General features: G+C 49.1%; 1 protein-coding gene across 7 annotated transcripts in view; it reads right to left on the bottom strand.

Moving 5' to 3' along the window:
- Window positions 1-15,934, bottom strand: part of PTK2B (protein tyrosine kinase 2 beta) — a 135,159-nt gene that overhangs the window by 4,563 nt on the left and 114,662 nt on the right. For 5 of the 7 annotated variants that reach the window (XM_005562900.4, XM_005562902.5, XM_065519002.2 and 2 more), the window contains exons 20-30: window positions 15,814-15,903; window positions 14,775-14,979; window positions 12,040-12,148; window positions 10,744-10,809; window positions 9,089-9,214; window positions 4,011-4,157; window positions 3,829-3,864; window positions 3,407-3,431; window positions 1,749-1,795; window positions 621-758; window positions 303-383 (exon numbers count right to left, since the gene is read on the bottom strand). In XM_005562900.4, the coding sequence (XP_005562957.1) occupies window positions 303-383; window positions 621-758; window positions 1,749-1,795; window positions 3,407-3,431; window positions 3,829-3,864; window positions 4,011-4,157; window positions 9,089-9,214; window positions 10,744-10,809; window positions 12,040-12,148; window positions 14,775-14,979; window positions 15,814-15,903 (1,070 nt within the window). The remainder of the gene's footprint in view (window positions 1-302; window positions 384-620; window positions 759-1,748; window positions 1,796-3,406; window positions 3,432-3,828; window positions 3,865-4,010; window positions 4,158-9,088; window positions 9,215-10,743; window positions 10,810-12,039; window positions 12,149-14,774; window positions 14,980-15,813; window positions 15,904-15,934) is intronic. The other 2 variants (XM_005562903.4, XM_005562904.5) reach the window with 1 other exon arrangement.

Here is a 15,934-nt window from a genome sequence, read left to right as displayed (position 1 = left end):
AGGGGGGAAAGGAAGGTGTGTCCCCTTTAGCATAACCTCAGTAAGAATTCACTGCCATCATCTGGAGACCTGAACTAGGAAATTCCCGCTAGCATCTGGCCAGGTCCCTGGGTGCCCTCTTAGCCCTCTGGTGGTAGCTGATGGGATGAGCCACACAGAACCCACCTGGTGGGGACTCCGTGGACAGACATGACGTTGCCCAGGCAGCCCTTGTGAGCCTCTGATGGAAGCATAAGCAGGAACAGGTGGGGGTGCAGGAGCAAAGCAACAGCCTTTGGCGCTGTCTGGGATAGGACACTCACCTCTGTCCGTGAAGACGACGGCAAGGAAGGCAGGAGATCGTCCACGCTCCCGATGAGCTTCCGCAGGGTAAGCCCCACGTTCTGAGGAGAGAAAGGGGCAGGATGGCTGCCACTCGTGGCTTTTGGAGACAGCCAGGTTTCCCCTGGGGAGAGCTCTCCTGGGGTGGTGCTTGGCCCCATGAGTGGCCTGGGACTCAATTCCCCTGGCCCAGCTTGCTCTAACAGGATCTGCTGGGCCAGCCAACAGGAAGCGCAGTTCTCCTTCCTTCAGGGCAGAGTTGAGCTGCCTCCACCTCCCCGACCCGGCCCTGCTCTCACCTTCACCACTACCACATAGCCCTCGGGAGGCAGCTGACAGAGCTCATTCTTGAGCTCCAGCACAGCCCGCACCAGCTCCATGACATTGAGGTACACCAGGTCATCGGTCCGGTCCAGGTTAGCTGTGGGCTGGATGGACTGAGGGGAAGACACAGGTGGCCAGTGAGTGGAGGAGAGCCAGAGCATGGCACCATTCTCTCCTGGGCAGGCACTACTGCGGCCACCTCCACCACCAGCCCGATTTGAAAGGACTATTCTCTAGAACAATCATGCCCTGTCCCATGATGCAATGCCCCTGTCCACTTCTGGGGCAGTTTCCAGCCAAGGAACCTTAACAAAATACTAGTGGTAGCCTCACAACAGACTAATAGAACCACCACCTGGACATAGGGTGCAGGTAGGCTTTTTTTCTTTCAAGAGACAGGGTCTCACTCTGTTGCCCAGCCTGGAGTATAATGGCACAGTCATAGCTCACTGCTGCCTTGATCTTCTGGGCTCAAGCAATCCTCCCGCCTCAGTCTCCTGAGTAGCAAGCATGCCACCAAGTCCAGTTAATTTTTAAAAACAATTTTTAGTAAAGACGGGTTCTTGCTATATTGCCCAGGCTGGTCTTGAATTCCTGGGCTCAAGCAATCCTCCTGCCATGGCCTCCCAGAGTGCTGGGATTAAAGGTATGAGCCACTGCACCTGGCCTGTGCAGAGGGTTTCAAAGTTCCTTGGGTGATTGTAATGGACAGCCAAGGCTGAGAATCACTGTTCCAGAGGAAAGAAAGCCAGCACCACCCCAGATGGATGTAAGAAAAATGGATGCTGGAAACCAAGTGAGGAGGCTCAGAAGAGGGAGGGAACCCACATCCCTTTCCCTGAGGCTGGACCAGGGAGTTCTACTCCAAGTCTGGTAGGGGGATGAAGGGTGGGAGATTGGTTCTTCCTCTTGCTTTTTCATGAATTAGCTGTGTGGCCTTAGGCAAGGCACCCCACCCCACTCCCCCTGCCCCGGGCTTCATCTGTATAATGAGGACACTGCACTGCATTCTGAGAACTGTGAAGCTTTCATAGTCCATGGTCTTCAGTCTTGTGCAACTCTTACTCTCATTTCTTATCAGTTTCAGCCGAGCCAACACATACCTGCGCGCCCAGCCTTGGGGGCTTCTGTGGGGGCCCTGTGAACTCCACTGCAACAAAAAGAACAGCAAGTGGGGGGCAGTTCTCAGCACTCCAACCCTTCCCTTCGTACCTGCTGACATCAAATGAACCCCCTCCCCTCTACCACCAGGAGACCTCAGGGAAATTAACTCTGAATCCAGGAAGCAGGAAGGAGAAAGAACCTCCTGGTCTCTCTGGTTTCACAGTCGTCAGGGACAGCACTGTTGTCCCTTTTATAGGAAGAAAAAGGCAAAGTCCCAGCAAGATGGGGGGATTGCAGTGGTGCCCCAGCTCTGGCTTGGGGTTCCTGCCTGATGGACACAAGGCCTGAGGGACAGTGCTGGGTAATCTGAAGGGAAGAAACCTCTCTCTGAAGCCAGCAGGTGCCTGTGGTGCCCCCGTCCTGGGGAGACAGCAGCTCATGGAGTAAATTTGTGTGGATTCTCTAATGGTTTTCCCGGAGTGTTTGGGGCTGAAGGAAGCAAAATTGCAGCAGAAGCATGCTATTCACTCCCACTTTGAAGAGCAAAGACATACACAAGTCCACTCAGCACACTTTGTTCCATTTTTTTTTTTGTTTTTTGAGACAGGGCTTGCTCTATCATCGCGGCTGGAGCACAGTGGCGTGATCACAGCTCACTGTAGCCTCAACCTTCTAGGCTCAGGCAATCCTCCTGCCTCGGCCTCCTGAGCAGCTGGGCTTGCAGGCATGCATCACCATGCCTAATATTCTTAATCTTTTGTAGAGATGAGGTCTTGCTATGTTGCCCAAGCCAGTCTCAAACTCCTGTGCTCAAGTGATCCTCCCACCTCAGCCTCCCAAAGTGCTGGGATTACAGGTGTGAGCCATCACACCTGGCCTTCTATTCTCACCTCTGCCACCAAAGAGCTCTGCGACCACCCCAGGCAGCTCACACTCCCAGGGCCTTAATTTTCATTTGTAAGATAAGAGAGTGAGCTCAGAAGGGACCCTAAAGTCAGAAGACTTGGGTTCAAATCTGAGCTTTGCTAACTATTAGCTGTGTGACTTTGGACAAGTTACTTAACCACCTTGTACCTCAGAAGATAATAAATGGTCCCAGGCCCATGTCTGACTTGTGTCCAGTTCTGTGACTGCTGTCATCCTGCTCCTCCTCAGTGCCACCCCTCCAGGCCCCGGGCTTACTGCTGGCTCTTCCCTCCCTGCCTTCAACAGGGTCTTCCGGAGAGAGCCTGAGGGCTCAGCTGCCCCTCCCACTTTCTCTCCTCTGTCCCTCAGGCCTACAGAAGATGAATCTGAACTGGGAGAGGCAGGTGGCACTGCTTAACTTTCCCCACAGGAGCCTCTGACAGAGCAGGAAATAAGGAAGAGAGAATTCCCAACTCCTCAAAACTAATGCAGGAGGGGGATGACTTGAGGAGGGGCCTGAGGATGTGGCCGCTGAGAGAGAGATGGGCAGGGCGCTGGACAGGGAGAGGAATGGGGTGGAGGGAGCGGAGGAGAAGCTGGCCCGCCCCACGTGCTCTGAATTAAATCACAGCTGATGCTACAGGAAACGCAGACAGACTCTTCTGCTCCCTGCCCTGGGCGGTGGGCAAGGATGGCGGTTCTGAGCAAGGTGCCAAGCGGAAACCCCCCGAAGAAGGGCGGGAACACTCACTGTAGCCGACCTCCTTCTCTGGCGTCTGGAGGAAGGAGGAAAGAGAGCGTGAACGTCACTCATGCGGCTCTGGAGACAGCCCCCTCCCCCGTTACCCATTCCCCAGTCCCTCCACTGTGTGTTTAGAGATTACAGCCGTGGGGTCAGGGGTGCTTCTGGGAGCAGCTTGTGACCCAAAGCTACCATTCTGGGAGGCCGAGGGGCCTTGGGGAGGGCCACAGCGTTAAGGGTGCAATCACAGGAGACTTCAGGAAAAGGGCCACGTAGGGGTTGGCGGAAAAGGAAAAGACACCCTCCCAACACGGGAAGCCACTGAGGAGGAGCTGGGCAGGCCCGGGGGTAGGAGCAAGGGTGGGGTCCTATGGTGGACGAGGCCTTCCCAGGCCTTGGCATGAAGGAAGAGGCCTCTACTGGCGACTCACCAACGGGGACTTATCATTCATATAAACCATGGGGTCCTGCAGAGGAAGAAACAAGAGCAAAGGACTTAGAATTCTGGAGATGAAAGCACCAAGAATGCAGGGGACCCTTGCCCCAGCCACCTGGGGAGGTGGAAGAGGACACAGATGGGTGCAGGGCACCGACATCCTTCCTGGGTGCTCACCAGGGACTTCTCCTCCTGCCTGAGCCACTGGTAGTCCTCCACCATCTGCTTCTGCTGCTTGTCCAGGATTTGTCGCATCTTGATCTTCTCGGCCTCCCACAGCTGCTGGGCCTCTTCTCGGCTGCTGGGTCGGATGAAGTCCTCCTCCTAGGAGGACGGCAGAGAGAAGGGAGAGGATGCAATGAGCCGTGCTCTCAGACTCAGGCAGGGACAGTCCTCTGAAGAACCTCATGGCAGCAGCAAGCCTTGGCCCGGCCAGCTGCTTTTTTCTCATAAGTTTGTTCTTAAACCCAGAGCTATATGTGCAGATGGTTACCGGATATCAACCCGAAGCATACGCCTGTGTTGCAATGTGATACCAAACCCAAGAACCCATATTGCTCAACGTGCGCTGTATTCAAATGATTACATGATCTGCTCATGATATTTTATCAAATGACTGCTCTACCATTATCTCAGTATTTGTGATGGTTGCTCTCATTTAATAGATTTAAAAAAGAAAACTATTATCTCAATGTTTGTGATGGTTGTTGTCATTTAATAGATTTAAAAAAGAAAACCTATTAAAGTCTATTAAAATCTACTTTAAAATCTACTAAAAGCATCCAAAGGGTTTCCAAGGGGCTGGCTTTGCTTAGTTGGAGAGCATCACACCGTTCTGATGCTATCTCCACCTAAGGACCAAGGTGGCAGGTCTGGAAGCTTTGAGAGACAGGGGTGCTGCCTCTAGCCTCACGGTGTGCAGTCCCACGTGTGTCCATGAATGAGCAGAGCCTGAGAGAACAAGCAACAGCATGCACCCACCAATCATGCCTTCCTATTAAGACATACTCTTTATTAAGATAATAGCTTGGGTTATTTAACTAAATGTTAGGAGAAATGCATGAGCTAAGGGATAAAATAGGAACAAAATTTCATGAAATACAGCACTACAGAGATAAGATAAATGCAATCATAGCTTGAGTTATTTAACCAATGATTAGAAGAAATGCATGAACTAATAGATAACATGAAAAACAAAATTCAAAGAAATATAGTTTGATAGAGATAAGATAAATGTTTCCTCTCCCTAGATCTAGTAATCTAACTCTTGCCTTAACTTACCTCTAGGGCATTGGACCTATTCATAGTTTTAGCTGCTAGTTCCTAAATAGAAAGTATTCCATGTCTTCCTATTTTCCTTCAATCTTCCCCCATGGTTCATTTGTATAAATATCTGCTCAGTGCCTCTAAACTATTTTTCTCTTGTTGTGCAGCACATGGTGACCCTGACCTCCTGGACAGATGGAGGAGGAATATTATTGGCATCCTTTTCATTGCACAAAACCCAGGAGTTGCCTTTGCTAGGGCAGGATTTTTCTGTGACATCTAAGCTGGCAGGTCTCTCAGTTCCTTGCCTTTGAAGTGGCCATTTGCATACAAGTCACTTGCAGAAGATGCTAACAATTATCTCTATCTACTTTTAGCAAGCAATAATCCCTACCAAGCCTCTTAAAAGACTTTCCTCACTATGCTCTACAAAACACACTTGAATATTACAATATGGTTTAAAAGTGGTTATATTGGGATGTTTTACTTAGTGCACACTGAGCCTCAATTACTAACCTCAATTTCTAATCACACGTTTCCCCACAAGTTAGGTTCCTTGCTGAAATATTCTTTATTCATTAATCTATTCAACAATTATTTATTAAGCAACTACTATGTGGCAGGGCTGGGTGCTGGGAGGACAGTGATTTTAAACTGTGCAATATTCTTGTTCTCATGAGGTTAAGTAAATACTAGTAAGACCAGGGCTCCTCAACCTAAGCACTGTTGACATTTGGAACCAGACAAGTCTTTATTTCCAGGACAATTTCCTGTACATTGTAGGATGCTGAGCAGCATCTCTGGTCTCCCCACAATATATGCCTATAGCACCTCCCCAGTTGTAACAAAAATGCCTCCAGACATTGTCAAATGTCCTCTGAGAGGGAAAACAACTTAGCTGAGAACCACTGAGCTAGACTTTATTTTAGGAAAACAGATTCCAGCATTTAAGAGTATTTTATAATCATGGAATTGATAAAAATGAAATAGGTTTTGTTGATCAGAGGCTGATACTCCAAAATGAGGACATTTTAAGGCCATAAAAATCCCCAGTTAAATGTCAACACCTGCAGACACAATGGCATGGTTGCCCCAGGCTGTTGACAAATAGTGACAAACAGGAATTCAGTGTCAAAAGTTCCAAATATAGAGCTAGGGATTTCTGGATGTGAGAAAAATGTATGGGTTAAGGAAGAATATGATACCAGTACTCTTCATATCAGTATGGTACTTAATATACTGGTTAAGTACCAGTGGGATGCGTTACTAGAATCAAGAAAATTCTACAAGCATTTATAAGTATTTGTAAGTTTATAAGTGTTGAGAGAAGATTCCACCACTAAAATGCCTAGCATGCCCCAGGCCTGATCATACCATGTATTTTAACAAACACAGATTAGGAGACATCCTGATGCCTTCCAATTTCATAATAAAACTCAAGGAGAAAAATGAACACTTAAAAAAATGGAATCTCTTTGAGGTTGGTTTTGCTGAAATGCGTCTCCAATATTCTTATTAGATAATAGATACTTACATTGCTAATTACATTCTATTCTTAAAAGGAATTGGGTACTCATGGTGTTTTAAAATGACTCTTGTAAGTCGTGACACCTTCCATAATTTGGCTATGACCCATCTGTTGGCCTTATTTCAACATCCACAAGTACCCTTCCTGTTGTAGTCCAACAGTTCTTGCACTTGTCCTGTGGTTTCCCACCACTCAGTCTTGGCTCCTACTGAAGCCTCTGCCTCTTCTATTTCCTGAATCTCAGTTTCCTCCTGTCCACATCTTTCCCATCTTTCAAGGCCCAGCTTTTAAATAGAAGCTGGAAAGGGTTATCCTCCTCTCTGAACTCCCACTTTGTGATACCCACGACCTTCTGGCTTGCATCACAGGTAAGTGTGTACCTGGCCTGATCCTTCTGGTTGACTGTAAGCGCTTTGAAAGCAGAGCCTCCCTCCTTCAGCACCGAGGACAGCGTCCACCAGTCACAGCAAGCCGTACTGTTTATTGAATTGTATTATTTTTATTTTTATTTTTATTTTATTTTATTTATTTTTTTGAGACAGAGTTTTGCTCTGTTGCCCAGGCTGGAGTGCAGTGGTGTGATCTCAGCTCACTGCAACCTCTGCCTCCCGGGTTCAAGTGTTCTCCTGCCTCAGCCTCCCGAGTAGCTAGGATTACAGGTGCACACTACCACACCTGACTAATTTTTTGTATTTTTAGTAGAGACGGGGTTTCACCATGATGGCCAGGCTGGCCTCAAACTCCCGACATCAAGTGATCCACCCACCTTGGCCTCCCAAAATGCTGGGATTACAGGCATGAGCCACCGTGCCCAGCCTTGAATTGTATAATTTTTGTGAGGTCTTCAAGAGAGAGACTGCTGCCATCCCAATGCTGGTATGGCATCCCACAGACTCCCTGATGAGTCAGGCTATAGAGCCACTCAGTAGAAAAGTTGTTTTTCTGGGAAAACCACCTCTGAATTTTTGTTAAATGCTTCCAAATGCTTTGTGAGGAGCCTATTATACCTTCTCAGCATTCTACCTGGAAGAGACTTTCTCAGTGTTTCTGATCTGTGTCATAAAATGGAGCTTATATTTTTAACTTTTTTAGGTTTGTTTATTTAAAGACATGCTCATTATGTTCTTTTAGGCAGATTTTCCTTATGGCAATTACTTCTAAAGCCCTGATACAAAAGGTCTTTTTTCCTACTACACAATCTCTTTATGGAACTGAACAAGGTCCTTGTGGAGAAGCAGAAATTGGATAAAGGCAATGCTACCCATCAAATGTGCAAATAGCTTCATTCTAAAATAACACAATTTAAAGCAAAACTTACTAAAACAATCAATTATGAATAGAGAGTCAAAGGCAGGCGGGTGGAGGAACTGAACACGGCCTAAATTATAGCACATGCTTAAAAATGCAGTTTTATTATTGTTAAGCACATGCAAAGACAGAAATTGGTTAAATTAATATAAAAGAGAAACACGAGGTAGGTCAGAGGAAAATTTATTTCACAAAAAATCTTAGTGCCTGGAATTCTAAGTTATCATGCTCATTTCAAAATTCTACTAAATTAAGCATAATGGCACGAAAGTAATATCAGCATACTTGCCTGTATCTTCCAAATATGTTATGATAAACGTCTAATTTTTTCAAAAAAAAAGTTTAGTCATGTTCAGTGAGCCTAAAATACTATGCATGTATGCAGAGTTAGAGCTAAAATAAGTGTTTTAGTTGGTTTAGTAACATAGATTAAGTGTTCATGACAACTGACCACCAGGGGCCATTTGTATGGAAGAAGGTGGTTGGTGACCAGTGGGCATCTGGTTATAAGCAAAAGTGTCTTTTTCACACAAGACTTGACAATCAGAAGCCAGCCATGAAGCACTCGGGGCTTCACCAGCAGTTAACAACACCCAGTGACAAAGAGCTAACAAGAGAGGTGGCTTAGGCCCCTGCTTTAGCCAGTTAATGAGCCTGTATTCCCACTAACCCTAAACTCCTCACCCAGCAGCAACCTGAACGAAAGCAGAAGGGAAAAAAGCCACAAGGAAGCCTTTCCTTTGACTGAGGAGAGATTTCATACCCAAAGCCATCAAGTAGGAAGGATCCTTTACTCAAGCACCACTAAGCTGTGCTGTGCCCTGCCTAGGAGCCTCCATGCTGCCACGGATCTCCCTACCCCTGGGGCTCAGGAGAGGGAGAGATTTGTATATCTCTAGCCATAGCACAGCATGGCCAAGGGCAGGTTAGGTCCAGCTGGTGTCCTCCAGAGCAGGGCCTGGTGTGGCTGCCAGCCTCTGATGTGTTTGCAAAAGGAAGGAAGTCAGAGAGTTCCTGCTTGGTGGCCTGACTGGTGCAGGGGAGCAGGGAGGGCCCTCCTGAGCTGAAGACGTGGGGTTTCCAGTGTCCCCGGCCACCTCCCTCCAGCAGCCTCCTCAGTCCGGGCAGGGACCAGCATGCAGAGCCCTCTTACCCGCATGCTGTGGCGTTTGAAGACATTGTGCCGGTGGAGAGGTGGGGTGTGCAGTGAGTTAACGGGAGATGGATACTCCATAGGGCTGGTGAGCGTAGGAGAGCTGGCACACAGACCCTCAGGGACCTATTCAGGAAAAGCAAAGAAGCACAAGGCACGGGACAAAGCGAGAAGGTGGACAATTAGCTGCTACAAACATGAGCACAAAGAAACCACACATGAGCACCATGGGGGATAGGGCTTGCTCTCCAGGAGTTAATAAAGAACACGACGTGGGCCTTCCATTGCTCCGAGAGAGATGGTGGAGCAGCGTGGCCTCTCATTCATCCAACATTCCCCTATGATGCTCTGCACACAGTGGGGTCCACGCTGGTTACTGACCCACTGAGACCAGGGTTCCTCCCTCAGGACTCTTTCAAAAACAGTTATGTTTCAGTTGCATGACAAACTGACTGATGTGGTTAACACACCGATTTATAGAGATATGTATGAATTATTTTTTAAAAATTCAGACAGGCTCTTGCTCTGTTGCTCAGGCTGGGATACGGTGGTATGATCATAGCTCACTGCAGCCTTAAACTCTTGGCCTCAAGCGATCCTCCTGCCTCAGCCTCCCACATAGCTGGGACTACAGATGCATGCCACCATGGCTGCCTTGAATTTTTTTTAAATTAAAAAATAATTATATCACAATTTTATTATTCTTTGCTTTTAGAGATGGGGTCTCACTATATTGCCCAGGCTGGTCCCAAACTCCTGAGCTCAATCAATCCTCCCATCTCACCCTCCTTAGTAGCCAGGACTACAGGTGTGTGCCACCCCACATAACTCTCTGTTTTAAATATCACATATGGGTATATTTCTTTTTTTTTTTTTCCAGAACATGTTTCCATCTTCTGAATCAAGCTTTCTCTTCACATGAAGAGGATTTATCTATTAGTCCTTAGATGGTCTTGTTTCGGCACTCAGGCATTTCCTTGAGAACAGATACAGGACCACGGGACACCACCTTTCTATAAAGGGCACCAACTAAATGGACATTATTTCTAGTGGTTGAGGGGATTGATTTTTGAGCAGTGACTCTGAGCTGGGGGATGCAAGAGAAGAAATAAGAGGAGACTGTACTCCCTCTCTCCTAGAGGCAAGAGAGACACAGAACAGAGACGTTCAGGGTCAGGGACCCATAGCCTGGGAAAGAGTCATGGTTGGGGATAATGGAGCTGGGAGAAAGCTCAGGTAAAACCCTGCTGTCTCTTCAGTGGCCACCCAGGTTCTGGATGGGGCCTCTTTGGGGAGACCCATGGAGCCACTCCATTTGCTGGGGAATATTCCCTGGGATTCCTTTTGGGAAGGAGGCCTGGGAGGCCTTATATGTGGGGAGAGAGCAGCAGGCAGGCACACAAAGCAGCAGACGCTGTAGACAGAGGGATGGGGCTTAAGGCAGGTCTCAGCTGAGCACAGCCTGGGAGACCAGTATTTTAATTCTTGTGATCTGAGTCTGCATTCTGTTCTGGATGCCAAAGAAGAGTAAACCTAGGCAATCTCCATCACCCAAGTGAGTGACAGCTGCTCCTCTAAGGCACAAGAATGGAGTTTCAGGAAGGACCTGGATGAGAGGCAGACCTGAAGTTCCCATCATCTGGTTCTATCTTTACCTGGAACTGCAGCTTCGGAGCCAGGAGGTTGGTTTGCGGAGGGAGTCTGTACTTAGGTCGGCTGGGCTGGAGAGAGAACACAGATGGGTCAGTCTCTGTCCCTCTCCTTGAGTGAACACAACTCACTAAGGGGAACATCAGGTCAAAGACACCTCAGACTTGTTCTGAAGGAAGGAAAGTTGAGGGACAAAGCTGTCATAAAACTCCTTTTGCATCCATTTATTGAGCACTGATTATCTACTGAGTGGTGGAGGGTACAAAGAAGCCACCTCACTGCCCTCCTGGGGCTATGGCTAATTGGAGGGTTAATGATCGGTACATTGTTGCCTCCCTATATGTGGGAGCACCCGCCAAGTCAGAGCTCCAGAGCACAGGCATGCAGAGGTAGGAGCTCACCAGGGGCTTGGGCACTCACAGAAGCCACATGGAGGAGATGAACACTGAGCCAGGCCTGAGGGGAGGGGTGGGACACGCCAGGTAAGAGGGACAAGTGAGAAAAGGCCTTAGATGGGATCAGACATTGTTATGGACTGAATATTTGTCCTCCTTTTCGATCTGCATGTTGAAGCCTGAACCCCCAAAGTGATAGCATTAAGGAAGTGCAGGTTTTTGGAGGTAATTAGGGTTTGATGAGGTTATGACGATGGAGCCCATGATAGGATTAGTGCCCTCATAAGAAGAAAAAGAAAGATGACTCTGTGTCTGCCAGGTGAAAACATAGTGAGAAGGTGGTTGTCTGTAAGCCAGGCAGAGAGCCCTCACAAGAAACCAACGCCTTGATCTTGGACTTCCCAGCCTCCAGAACTGTGAGAGATAAACATCTGTTGTTTAAGCCACTTGGTCTGTGGTCCTTTTGTTGCAGCAGCTCCAGTTGACTAGGACAGGCATGGCCTCTCAGATCTACCCACCTAATGGCAGCAGGGCCCTGGTTCCTGAGCTCAGGGTGGCCATGGGGGGTATAGATGTAGGGACTGGACCTAAAAGACCCAGGATACTTCCCATCCATGTGTCCTCATGGGGATCTCATTTGTTCCTAAGAAAACACCTAGAAGACAAGCCCAGCCTCTCAGGGAACACTTTTGAGGAATGATTCTTGACCCACAAGGTGGCTGCTATCTCTAAGTCCACCTGCCAGAGCACTGATGTGACACACTGATAGTGATGGTGGATGCCAGGTGAAGGACTGAGAGAGGGCTGTAGGGGGCATTCTGCCTGTGCAGTAAGGGGGGCAAGGATCAGACAGGGACCTGGCTCTGCTTTGACTCACAGGATCCATGAGGCCACGGCTTGGCTTACCTTGGGTGGGGGTTCCTGGAAGGCTGTGGGCTCCAAGATTTTAGGGGTTCGGTAGCGAGCATTCCTCTCTTGCTCCATGGCAATGTCCTTCTCCATCTGATAAATGTCACTGCAGTGAGTCAGGTCAGATAAGGAGAGAAACAAGGTCAAAGTGAGACGCTCCTTGGGGCTCCTCTTTGTATTCCGTGGAAGCCCAGAGAGGCCTGGGCAAGGCTGCTAGGTCCCATTTCTGTTTCCATCTCCACTGCAGAGTGGCCTGGGGAGAGCCCCCTGAGACAGGCGTGGATATGGGCCCTGAGGCCACACTGAAGTTGGGAGGATCACAGGAATAGATCCAAGGTGGAAAAGCATCCTTGTTGAGCCAGTCCCAGCCCAAACATGCAGTAGGAGCTTGACTGCAGCCCCACTCCCCAGGCCTTGTGCCCTCCTGGGCTTGTGATTGGCACCAAACCCTTATGTAGATTTCCAAAGTCCCAGCCAACTTCATGGCCCTGGCCTAGAATCTACATCTCCTGTTTCTCATGAAACATCCCCCAACGCATCCCTGGTGTGTGCTAATGAGGCATGTGGGTTCACTCCCAGGCTAGCCATGTGCACGCCTCTCACCTTTCTTACCCAATCCAGTGCTCCTAACCTGGAATCACAGACCCCAGAGGACTCTGGAATTATTACTGCCCATGAATCCACATGTTCATATGGGTAGCAAGTATTATATACTACTGAATATGTGACACTTAATACTATATTTTCAAGTGTGTATGTATTTTAAAATGCATTACATAGCCCACTATATTTTGTTCAGCAAAAGATTTTAAAAATATAATTATTGTTACACAGAGACACTCAAAATTTGAATTAGAAGGGTCTTTCCTCCCTGGAACGATTAGCAAACACTGATCAAATCCCTTCTGAACTCTAAGGAGGAAGTGTCAGGTGGTGGCCTGAGGAAGCAACCTGGGGTCTTCTGAGTTTTTTGGTGTTTTCCAGACCACACCAGAAACCAGCTCCCACCTCCACTTGTGGCAGGGGCCTGGCCAGTGCCTCTGATGGGAACACCTCTCAGCCCAGGAGATCATGGGAACACCTCTCAGTTCAGGAGATGACGGGAACACCTCTCAGCCCAGGAGATGACGGGAACACCTCTCAGCCCAGGGGATGACAGGAACACCTCTCAGCCCAGGGGATGACGGGAGCCCCTCTCAGCCCAGGGGATGACGGGAGCCCCTCTCAGCCCAGGGGATGACGGGAACCCCTCTCAGCCCAGGGGATGACGGGAACCCCTCTCAGCCCAGGGGATGATGGGAACACCTCTCAGCCCAGGAGAGGCGCCTGCACAGCTCCCTGTGGCTCTCAAGGCCTCAGAGTGAATCAGAACCCCCAGCTCCATCCCCCCAGGGCTTTTACCCTCCCAAATTACATCTTTCAAATACTTTTATCCTGCAGCCCTTTGGTTTCTCAAACCTCCCATACAAGGGACCAACAGAGGAGTCTAGAATTAACTGGGAGGCTCACTGAAGGGATAGACAGGAACAGAGAGGCCTTTTAAGCCAGAGGTTTTGCAGATGATGTTGAAGGCCCCGCCCCACAGAAAACATGCAGGGTCACCCCCAGTGCCCCTGGCCTGGGCATTGCTGGCATCCCCTGGGGTGCCTCCCCACCAGGCAGTTTTCAGGGGCTGTTTTCTCGCCCTAAAATTGAACAAGGCAACATGTTGACTACAGTATTTAAAAATCACAATATCTCAAGTCAATTAAGTTCCAGACTCCCTAAAGTAGGGTTCAGCAAATAAGAGCCCAGAGGGCAAATCTGGCTTCTCATCTATTCTTGTATGGCCCCAAATGAAGAATGATTTTCACATGGTTTCAATGACTGAAAAAACTAAAAGACAAAAAATATTTTATGACACATGAAAATTATTTGAAATTCAAATTTCAGCATCCGAAATGACACTGGAGCCCAGCTACACCCATTCATTGATGTATTGTCTATGGCTGTTTTTGAGTAGCCATAGTTAAGAGAGTTAGCAGTTCTGGCAGAGACTTGCATAAACTGCAAAGCCCCAAATATTTACTATTTGGCCCTTTATAGAAAATGCTTACTGGCTCCTACCCCAGAGGAAGCCAAAAGAAGTCAGATCTCCCGCAGGAGGGCTAATGGCAGGCTTGCCACCAAGAAAACTGGAGGACCCTGAACCTCCGAAACAGATGACCTTCTTCCCCAGTGACCTCCCCAGACCTAGGGAATCATGGCTCCTAGGCACCGACAGGTCCTCAGGTCCCTTATACCCCATTCAGAAGGGAGAGGTGGCCCTTGGGTCATAGTCTTGAATAACAGGTCAAAGATCACTCCCTTCCTTGCTATCTGGGAGGAAAGATCAAAGTCGAGAGATGAGGCGAGAGGAAAGCAGGTGGGACGCCTCAATACCACAAAGAGCACAGGCACTTCAATGAGAGTCTGGCTCAGGCTTCTAAGTCTAACCTAGAAAATATTTTCTGAGCACATCCTATGAACAAGGCTCTGTGCTCTGTGTTGACAGACGCCCAGATAAGCCAGACTTCCCCAGGGCTGCCTTATCTCTAAGCTCATATCTGACAGTGAACCTGGCTTCAGCCTCCCATCCTTGACCCTGGCCTGTCTCATTTAGGGAGATGTGGTGCAAATGTCTCTGTGTGCTGGTCTTGCTCCCTGGTGCAGCCGGGTGGGCCCCCAGCCCCCAGCCCACACTCCATGCTTACCTGAGGCTGCACACTAGCTCGGTGAAGCGGGGCCGGTCACTGGGGTCGTAGTCCCAGCAGCGGGTCATGAGGGTATAAAGGACTGGTGGACAGAGGTCGGGCTTGGGCAGCCGGTCCCCTTTCTCCAGCACCCCGATGACATCCTTGTTCTCCAGCCAGAAGAACGGCTGCTTCCCAAAGCTCAGGATCTCCCACATGCACACGGCTGGGGTGGAAGGGAGTGTCAGGTCCCGGGTGGGGAGACCAGTCCCTCCCACCCAGGAGCACTGTCACCATTAGTGCTCGGTCTTGACCAGAAGCAGCTCCTGTGGTCCTTCCTCCCCCTCCAGCACCGTGGGGTCCTGCCCACCATGGTGGTCTGCCCGAGGGACAAGTGACCTACATCTGCAGTAAGTGACCTAAGACTTTGCTCCCTAGACCCTTGTCAGGGTACTGCAGGATCAACAGGTGGCAGTCATGGCATGTCATTGGGACCACAAGTGTCTTCTCTTGGGAGGGAGGGGAGCCACTGCTTAGTAAAGCTGGAATTGGAAGCCTCGCACCAACGCTTGGTGCCTGTGTGATTGTGGGCAGGCTCCTGACTCACCTGAACCTCAGTTTTCTTAACTGGAAAATGAGAGTAATAATAATATTCTATGGGGCTGACTGCGGGAGAACTAAGTGAGATGGTCGGCGGGAGGTGTTCCCTAAGGAGCTGTCTCTACACCTGCCTTTGCTCTCTCCCCTTCCTGCACCTCTCTCAGAACCAGTCACAGAGTTCCATCTTAGTTTCTGGGGCTGGTAGGTGGAGCACACACGTCACAAGAACCTCTTCCAGGAGGATGGGCCTGCACAGCCCAGGCCAGTCCTTAGCCTGGGTCACCCCCCTTCCTACCCCTACTGGCCTCCCTCACTCTGAGACTTCTCAGGGGCCACAGCAAAATTGAACCCTGGGAACGGGAGGTGGAGGTCAGACCCTGCTCCCTGCACCCACCCCCTTAGCTTGGTTCAGAGGTGAGAATCTGAACTCTTTTTCATACCCTCGCAAATCAGCACTCACCAAACATCCAGACATCACTGGCTGTCGTGAAGCGTCGGAAGTTAATGGACTCTGGGGACATCCATTTGATGGGGAGACGAGTCACAGAGGCTTTGGGTGGGCAAAGAGGTTAATTTTTAGG

Source organism: Macaca fascicularis, chromosome 8 (genome assembly GCF_037993035.2).
Source record: "Macaca fascicularis isolate 582-1 chromosome 8, T2T-MFA8v1.1".
NCBI classification, from domain to species: Eukaryota; Metazoa; Chordata; class Mammalia; order Primates; family Cercopithecidae; genus Macaca; species Macaca fascicularis.
Note: the sequence above shows the minus strand (reverse complement) of the source record. Positions and strands in the feature narration are given on the sequence as shown.